The sequence below is a fragment of the Nicotiana tomentosiformis genome, chromosome 6, assembly GCF_000390325.3.
Source record: "Nicotiana tomentosiformis chromosome 6, ASM39032v3, whole genome shotgun sequence".
Classification (NCBI taxonomy): domain Eukaryota; kingdom Viridiplantae; phylum Streptophyta; class Magnoliopsida; order Solanales; family Solanaceae; genus Nicotiana; species Nicotiana tomentosiformis.
In genome coordinates, this window is record NC_090817.1 from 96,197,605 (window position 1) to 96,207,705 (window position 10,101).

The 10,101-nt window shown below is 34.8% G+C and overlaps 1 protein-coding gene across 1 annotated transcript; it reads right to left on the reverse strand.

The window, feature by feature from the left end:
- Nucleotides 1–2,615: 2,615 nt before the first annotated feature.
- On the reverse strand, nt 2,616–7,680 carry LOC104099920 (uncharacterized). The gene is made up of 2 exons (XM_009607052.4): nt 7,475–7,680; nt 2,616–4,782 (listed from the first exon to the last, which is right to left on the reverse strand). Exon 2 carries the CDS (start codon nt 4,756–4,758, stop codon nt 2,779–2,781), a length of 1,980 nt encoding a protein of 659 aa, XP_009605347.1. The 5' UTR covers nt 4,759–4,782; nt 7,475–7,680; the 3' UTR covers nt 2,616–2,778.
- Nucleotides 7,681–10,101: the final 2,421 nt, after the last annotated feature.

The window sequence follows — 10,101 nt, forward strand, 5'->3', positions numbered from 1 at the left end:
CCTGTCATATCCCATCAAAGTACATTGAATATTCTTTACATTGTCAGTTAGTATTAATTAAATATATCACCATTGCAAGAACCATTATATTCTGTAAAAACATTATGTGCACCAAACGTTTATACCAAAATATATAAACTTATCATGGTTTGATTTGGTTTAATCGTCCAATACCAATATGTATTTACCACAAAAACCGCGTGAAATTGGGCATCTATCACTTTGATCCCCCAACTTCGTCTTAAAAATCAAACTCCCCCTCCAACATTAAACAATAGACATTCTATTCTTCCAAACTCAATTATATTTTTAAAATACCTATTATACCCTCAATCTTATCAGCCTTGGTCTCTATTTTTTTTTTAATATCACAATATTTTTCTTAATCTATATTATGAATTTATCTATAGAGAAAATAAATTTTTTAAAATTTTAAAAAATTGTAAAATGATAACCAATCATATATAATTTATTAAAATTGAATAATAAAAGAAATGGGCGCAATTAAAATATTAGAATAAAAGATCTTATTAATATCAATCAAATAAAAGTTAGTGAATTAATATAAAAATAATAATTAAAAATAGAGGAAAATTTTATAATAAATTCCTAAAAAAATTGCATATTTATACCTTATATGTTCTTTAAATTACAGCTTCGAAAACATTTTTTTATCATAGAAAATATTTTATTAATAAGAATAAAAATATTATATATATATAAAGATCAAGTATAAAAGAGAAAGTAAAACTGAAATATATACTTAATATTAAAGTAACAATAAAAAAAGCAACGATAAATTTTGTTAAAAATTCATAAAAGTACTATTCTAGTTAAATTTTATTGAGCTTTAATTATAAAATTTATAATAAGATATTTACATTGGTAACGCACTTAGCTAAAGACAAAATATGTCTCATGTAATATAATTAAAAATATATGCAAAGAGGAGGAATTGAAAATGTTAAGAGTAAAATAGCATATGATAGAACGAGCATAATGTCTATTGTTTAATACTGGAGGAGGAGTTTGATTTTTAAGGTAAAGTTGGGGTATCAAAATAATTTACAACCATTTAATATTAATTATACTCCACGTATAGATGCCCAATTTCACGCGGTTTTTGTCTTTACTTTTTAAATTTTAATATTAATGTCAACTCGATGCAAGTTGGCAAAGCTTAATTTGGAACTTTGTCTATTTAATTTTTTTTTTTTGCAGTGGTTGAAGGCTGGTGTGTATGTATGTACACATATCTGGTTAAGTATTATAAAGCTTTATAGGGGGAAAAAAAAGGAGTCATTGGTAAAGGTTTGTAGAGATGGCGAGTGTATCAAGATTGCTATCAACAATTTCCAAGAAAATAATCAAACCCTCCTCTCCCACCCCATCTACTCAAAGATGTCACAAACTTTCCCTTTTAGATCAAGGCCTTACTCACAATTATATGCCCCTTGTTTTTTTTTCTACCCCAAACATCAAGTTTTAACTCTTTGTCAAATGGACCTAAACAACTATCAAATCTTTTAGCAAACTCTTTGTCAAAAGCTTTAACTTGTTACTATCCTTGGGCTGGACGTCTAAAAGACAATGCCACTATTGATTGTGATGATAGTGGAGCTGAGTTCTTTGAAGTTCAAATTAGTTCTCAAATGGATAAAGTTATTCATCATCCAAATTCAAATATCAAAGAATTGACATTTCGTCAAGGTTTACCTTGGGCTTGGGATAGTTGTATTGATCGCGCCTTAACTGTAGTCCAAATTAGCCATTTTGATTGCGGAGGAATAGCACTTAGTGTTCGTTTTTCACACAAAGTAGGAGATGCATGTAGTGCTTACTATTTTTTGAGAGATTGGGCTGCACTAACTCGAAATTCTAATGCCAAAATATCTCCAATATGATACTTTGCTGAGGATTCCCTATTTCCATCACCATTTGATGGTCCTTTGGTTTCACCTGTTATCGAGTCGAAACACAGGGATTGTATCCAAAAGAGGTTTGTTTTCTCTGACTCGAAGTTAAGTGCTCTCAAAGCCTATATTGCTGATGAATCAGGACTACAAAATCCAACAAGAAGCGAGGTTGTGAATGCACTTCTCTACAAATGTGCTGCCTTTGCTGTAAGTGCTAGCTCTGGCAGAGGCGGAGCCAAGATTTCAAGCTCCGAAAAAGAATTCCACCTCCGCTACCACCAAGTACCATAGGGAATATTCTGACAGTCTTTTCTACACCAATATATAATAACGAACGAGGCCTAGGTTACCAAAACTAGTACGAGATATAAGAAAGTCCAAAAACAACCTCTCCAGAAGAAATAATCTCGAAGAAAATGAGTGGGTTATAGAGATGCTAGATGCATATAGAACAGGGAAAGAGTCATTCAATCAAAGGAATTGTGATGTGTACCTCTGATATTATTCTTCTTACTGCAAATGAATAATTTGAACTAATTTCGCTTTAATAGTGACTCGTAAGTTAAATTGTTAAGCTTGATGTAAAGGGAGACATTTTTCTTGTTTCCTTTTTATTTTTCTTGAGAGTACTTTATGTTTGAGAATTAAAGGGAGGCTGGTTGGGGCGAAAACAGGAATTTAATAGGGAAGAAACAAGTATAAACCAAAGGACTGGGATGCTCTTCCCACTAAGATGATCATAACAAACATCAACATGGAAATAGCATCATAAGAACCGACACCAACATCAAATTCAAGCACATTTACCTGTCTCTTTCATTTCTTTCTCCTTTTTATTCATTTCAATTCCACTTCACCACTCCTACAGTGAAGGGGAAGAAACGAACTGTCTTGGTAAGCTAAAAAGATCTCTCTCTTCAAATGGAGAAGTCCACTCCCGAGAACCACCAGTAGATGTTTCCGCTGTCGCAACTCTTTCCTGCAATCCGGGCATTGAGACACCACCTCCATTGGACAGAACAGGTCTCATGGCAGATGTAACACCGAGTCCAGGGGTAAATGAATCATATGTACGAGCATTGTTTGGCATAAAAGTATTCGTCGTTGACCACATGCCACCTAATCTCGATGATGAAGTCCCGCGATCTAAACTCCAGTCTATGTTGGCGTAATCTAGCTGCACCATTGAGCCACCACCACTGTTCCAATCCACTGGAGATGATAATCCAGATGTACCATTGGTTCCAAACCCAGAGAAGAGTCCAAGCGAGGAAGCCGGAGAAAGGGTTTGTGTCTGCAGAGCACCTGTTCTATTCCACAAACTATTCCCCCGGCTTATTCCTGGTGATTCAAGTGAGCCATTGCTAGAAACAAGTTGTTGTGGTTGCTGGTGCTGTTGATACTGAAGTTGGCTGTACAACTGGTTTGTGCTGACACCATTTGTGCTTAGGCTTCTTGTGCCAGGAATATGTGGCATCAGTCCATTGGGTTTCATTGTTTCAATAGAATTGTTAGGAAACCACCCTGCTGCAGTTCCAGGTGGAGAAGAGCTAACAGTTGAGGTGGGAGTCTGCTTAGGATTAATTGATTGATTGGGTCGTTGCATAACTATGACTGGTTCTCTCACGGTTCCTAGCTGTAGATTCTTCAACTCATTTCCTACAGCCACATAACGAGCTTCTGACTTGGCAGATGAGGCTGATGCCTGCAGAGGAGATGCCAAAGAATAGGAAACAGAAGGATTCGATCCTGCATTTGGCCACCTTTTGTCAGCAGGCACCACCACTTGCGGTGGCTTGGCCCAGTCCAGTTTCGGTTGAATTTTTTTTAATGATTGTATACTTTTGCTCCCATTATCCGCAGAAGACCCTGATGTGGCTGCAACTTTCGTGTAATTGAAGTCTCTGTCATCCCTCTTTGGCAATATTGTGCTGGATGAAGGTTTTGCAGGTGCTCTTAGTAAGTTCTGGCTGTTGGCAACTGGAAGCTTGCCATTGCCCATGGTAGGAGGATCACCACTTTCTTCAGGCTTAGATGGCACAGAATGAGGTTCCTGCTTTTGAGACCTCAAAGTTTCTCCAGCCTTCTCAAGATCACCCTCACAGGCAACTACTGCTCTTTCAACCTCCTGTCTGGAGCACTTGTAGCTAATTTCCATGTCTGCAATTCGAGCAAGCTCTTCTGAAATGTCAATTTTCAGATTACCCCCACCATCAAGATTATGTTCCTTATGTTTATCTGCTTCTTCACCTCCTTCAAATAACCACGACACTGATTCTTCTACTCTGCCTTCATTCAAGATAAGAGCCATTGTAGCTCGTTCTGAAGAGAATCCCATAGCCACAAGCTGCTGGGCAAGAGCTTCCAGCTTTCTCGACATGAGATAGCCACTGCACTTTTCATGCAATTCTTGAGCTCGTCTCTCCTTTTGACGTTGATGCTTCTTCTCATTTTTCTGACGGATTTTTTCGCGCTTGTCGTTATCAGAGCCAGGTACTGCCTCTGGCCGGGGAGGAGGATTGGACATTTTCTCTTTATGGTCCTCAGACTCACCAGACCAGCTACCATTATTGGAAACAGAATCATACTCTGTGCTAGCTCCAAGTGAGTGCCCACTATGGTCATCTGTCTCGTCAATATTTCTGAAACGACCATTCACATGAACAGCAGCATTTGAAGTCACAGGAGCTGTCTCAAGTGTATGGAATGTCCCTAAAAGAGGATTGTATCCACTAGTGGGTGTTGCAGCACCTGCATTTACACTTGAAGGCTTTGAAGCAGCTTTGGGTGGTTCCTTGCCACCCTTTTTGTCCTTTGGCTTGGACCTAGATGCTGGAGACATTGCTGCAGCTTCTAATTCAAAAATCTATAGTAGAGAAGAAAAATAATAGAGTAAGTTTAGTTTCAATAAGAGGCTCTTCATCAATAAAAATTACAATATCAAGTTTGAAGAAGAAAACGACTTCTTGTCGAAAAAGAGTAGACGAGTAGTGGCCTGCACATTCCCCTTAAGAGAGGAAGATCTAATAAGTTCCATAACAACATCAAAGGCACTGATATGAGGATATATATAACTGAAGTTTTTAATTTCCTAGGCTTGATGTGTACATCTCAGTATCAACTGACATACAAGGAAGCAAGGCAGAACTATAGATGAACATGGACCCTTTTTATCTGTTAGACAATTCATTTATTTTCTGAAACAACAAATTTAATGAGTTGATAATGATATAACGCAATGCATTGATTAAACTCACATACGAAGAGGAGACATGAACACAAACTTGCATTATCAGAGAAGGGTCAACATATGTTACTATTGCATGTTTTGAGCAATTCTTTTAAACTTGCAGAAAAGCTGAGCCAACAAGAATTCTACTGCAAGTCTGGTCATACGACGAGAATAGAGATTCTAATGTTACCGCAGCCGGAGAGCAAAAGCAGATACACAAATGAAGTAAGTAAGTCTCATTCTATAAGATCAGAAGCCAAAGCCCATGGAAAATTAACAGAAATGAGTACCAATCGAGATACTACTAACTAATAGAAAGGAGTGTCTATCCAGGTAATCCTAATAAAATTCCACCCAAAGGATTGTCTGTAGGTTTGTTTCATCGTCCGTAGCCTAGTAAACTTCAACACTGACTACATCAATCGAGAATCCTAAATACCTTACCTATTCAAAGGCATCTCCAATTAGCAATTTGAGTGGCAATGCATATGCCTGAGACGAATGCCTCACGTGATTACACAAAAGAGGGGATTTTCAGTCATGCAGAAAACTGCATTAAGACTATCCTAGGTGTAGTTTCTTGTTAACTAGAGGCAAGAAATGTCTCAAGCAGCAACATCTAAATGTCCATCCTCGATCTCATTCAAAACACCATCCAAGATCAATTATTTATGCATCAGTAATTGCACGATGCTAATGACCCTCACTCAACATTTCACAAACATCACAACCCCGCCGCCCAAAAGAAACTACAGTTATCCAAATTGCAACTGGCAATCAATCAATTATTTACCATAGAAATTCTTATGTAAGTCCCATAATCCACGGAGACTTACGCATACAAGATATTCCATCTATAATTAACTTACAAGAAAGTAAAGACTATCTTGATGAGAAATTGCTTTCAAATTACATTTGATTTTCAAATAGAACAAGTCAGTCATGGCATTTCTGATCCTCAACATGGTTGCAACTATTTTAGCACAATATGGTCATGACATTTCTGATCTTAAACAGTGTTATACTTAGATCAGTGCTATCAAAGGCGAAAAGCGCAAAGAAGCTCTAAGGTGCGCTGGGGGCTTTAAGGGCAAAGCACAAATAATATGTGGGTTTTAATGAAGAAAGGCGGAAATGGAGAAAAATACAAATATATATGTGTAATCCAAGACTAATAATTATAAGCATCAATAACAAATATATTGACAAAGAAATTGAAAAAGATTACGAGAAAGTTATATATCAATTATCTAGTGCCGCCTCTTCAGGATTACGCTCATTAGCAAGGAAAAGTATGCATTAGAGCCTTGATGACGATACTACTGTGCCCGCTAAGCGAGGCAAAGCGCTCAACATGTTTTGTGCCTCGCTCCAGGGCTTAAGCCCACTTTAAGCACACGTTTGAGAACATTGATTTAGAGCTATTCGCCAATGCGAGGGGTGAATGGCAGCAGATATCTCACAATCATTTCAGCATCTTTTACTTGTGAGCATTTTTCGCCAAAACAAGGGGGGGAACCAATACAAAGAAAAAGAAGATCCAGCTTTTCCAATAGAAGCTTGTTGCAATCCCATTTCCTTTGGCAGCTTCTCCAGCCGAACCCATCCTTACCCCATAAAACCACAACTTCCCTGCATAATAACAACAATGAATACCCCTAAATGCTTCAATCCAAATTAGATGTGTCAGCTATATGAATCCTCTATTATTCGTAGGCTGCGGTTGGTCCTAAGGATTGGCCCAGACTGATTTCTCGGTCATTAAAAAAAATCTTCCATATCCATTCTGCTGGATTTGAGTTCCATCCATTCCAAGTCCCATAACTACCATTGTTTTGAGGATTCAACATAATTGGACTATTTTATCCATACATAACAATAACAACTACGCCCGAATGCCTAAATCCAATGATTGTCAATAATATGAATCACTCTATATCCATTCTGCTCTATCAGGAGCCCATCATTTTCCATGTCCGCCATCCATCATTTTGAGGATTAAACATAATTTGACTATTTTTTTCCCGGGCCCCGAATTTTACCGTATCCATCCTCCTTTATCCATGGAAAATTCATTTACACATGGATCATTTTATTTTCCCTAACACTAATCATGACCAAAAACACAAATCAATACAAGGAAAATTTACATGGCTATATAACCAACATAAGCGCCAAATTCCCCTTCGTAGAAAGTAAACGAAAATTCCTAATAATTTATCAATCCTCCAAACCGACATCTAATCTAAATAATAATAAAAAATCAGAAGAAGAAAAAAGGAGAAAATAATAATCAATCCGCTACAGAAGATCAATAGAAGCATACCTGTAAGGGAAGAGGAGTGGACGGATCGATCGAGGATTCGTTATACCGGCGAAGAATTTTCGAGAACACGGATGAGTTGGGAATTTTTAGAGAGAGAAAAAAAGAGAGAGATTGGGGAATTGAATATAGACAGAGTATGAGAGGGAGAGAGAGAGAAAAATAGAGAGATAGGTAATGCGAGGCTGAAATGAAACTGAATCGACGAAATTAGGGTTTCCCCACAGATGCTTTTTCTCTATATTTTTATTTTTATTTTATTTTTATGAGAGTCAGTGACAGATATCAATAGGGAGAATTTTTAAAAAAATATTACTACTATCATGTATATTAGGAAAAAAATATTTCTTTTATTATTTATTGCAATTTGAATAAAAATAATAATTTTATAAAAAAATATCTGCATACGTGTAATTGCTAAAATTGTATGCTTAGAATTCATCCAAAGTTGTGATCTTGTCGTTTGTGAAGTTAAAAAAGAAAAATTATGAGAGTACCCCCAACCAACTCAAAAAGAAATACAGGTATTTTTTAATTTATCCAAATTTTATTATGTAATTTATTTAAATAACCGATAGAACATTCAAGGTGCGTCGACTATAGTATAAAAAAAGAAAAGCCAATTTGTATGCATGTTATTTTCCTATGCGTCTATATATAGGTCTTTACAAGGAATATTTATGTTTGGAATATATGAGTTTGTTACAAGAAAAGAGATATATACATGTTTGCGCCTATTTATTCGGGCAAATTTCATTTTTAGCGAGCGCCAGAAACTATTTATATTCGATAATCGAAAAAGTGTATAAAATTTGTATAGTTTTTGTATACAAAATGTATATATATACAAAAAAAAAAAAAAAATATATATATATATATATATATATATATATATATATATATATATACATCGTTTCGGCTATTATTTTGAGAGGGCTATACAATGTCATTTTCCCTATTTATTCTCCTCTAAAAATTCTAATGGGGCTTCTTTAATTAACATTATCAAACCATAACAGAATTATTAGTGGAAAGTAGAGAGAATTATCCGTGGGATAGCAAAAATCAGGAGATATTTTTTGCTCCCCTAACACTATTTCGAGTTGATTTAAAATACTTGAACATGTATTTCTATAAGTAATTCATTCTTTTGATTAATTAATTAGTTTTCAATATATCGAAATTTTCAGTATAGATCTAGAGACTGCTTGTAATTTACTATATCGTACAAAAGAAATAAAAGATAAAGCACCTGAGATTTTATAGAGTTGAAAAGAGAAATAGTAGAAAAGTTTATTTTAAACATTCTTGTGTATGATATTGCCACATTTCTTAGATATTTCTGTCAACATTAAACTTTTACTATTTTCTTTTCATTTCTTGAAAAAGTTTATTAGTTGTATATTTTATACTTCCATCCCTTAAAAAGTTGTTGCATTTATTATTTCAATTAGGGAAAACTAATTTTTTTTGGGTATGGGAACAACATATTCACGTCTGCTTCTGTGTTTACAGAGATATTAATTTTTGTGTTTTTATGTTCGTATGTTACGTGTTATTTTAAATTATTGATATGGTGTGTAAACACCAGATTGGGGAAAAATTAAGATTATAGTTTTATTGTTAAACTTTAATTTGTCCTCATGATCCAATTAAACAATCTTAACATTCAATAAATATAAATTGTGCTTTGTTGGTCACTTTACTAATTAAACAATCAATTTTAACTGATGTTAACTTAAAAAAGAGGCTAAAGTATAACTCTTAATAGAACAATTAAAGGATGAGTAATCGATCATATGCCTTAACAATTTCATGAATTTACATAAGTTTGTTGGAAATGTTTGTAACCAAAATTAGGTTCATGTTTGACCTTATCAAAACATGCTTTTCTATTCTTTGACTACCTACTCCCAATAAGTGTGTAATTATAGAGCAATGAATTACATGCACGATCATCACAAGGACAACAAGAAACTACAGACTTCATAGTTACACAAAGTGCAATCATGGTCAATTGAACCCAACTCTTTGGCTTATATTCTGTGGTGTGTTTACGTGAAAAATTCAAAAAAGTATTCCAATTAATATTAAGTTCGGAACCCATAATTTTAATAAATTCATTAAAATTAAATTCTGAATCTGCTTTTGAGTACATTATGTATGTAATATTTTTATTTGGATTGTTTGTTATGCACAGTAGGTTCAAACTTTCTTGTAGGGGTGTTCCTTCTCAATCGGAAGAATTTTGGCAATTGTTAGTTTGGAAATCCATTTGAATTCAAAGTCTAACCTTAGTTTCTTTTTTTTGTGAAAATAGCATGGGCTAGCCATGTTGGAATGGTAATCGAAAAATAGTCAGTGTTTGCAAAGTTATTGAAAAATAATCACTATTTTATGCGGATATAAAATCGGGACAAAAATACCCTAACTGAAACACGAAAAGTTCCAACATAATATGTTTGATTATGGAGCTCTTGCGTATAAACTTCCAGCACATCATAATGGAATCTCATATGTAAAAATTCGAATTCCCAGCATATTATACTGGACTTTTTCCAAAATTTTAAGGATATTCTTGTTCAAATTTCATCTTTACATGAAAAAGTAGTTAAATTTCGATTACTTTT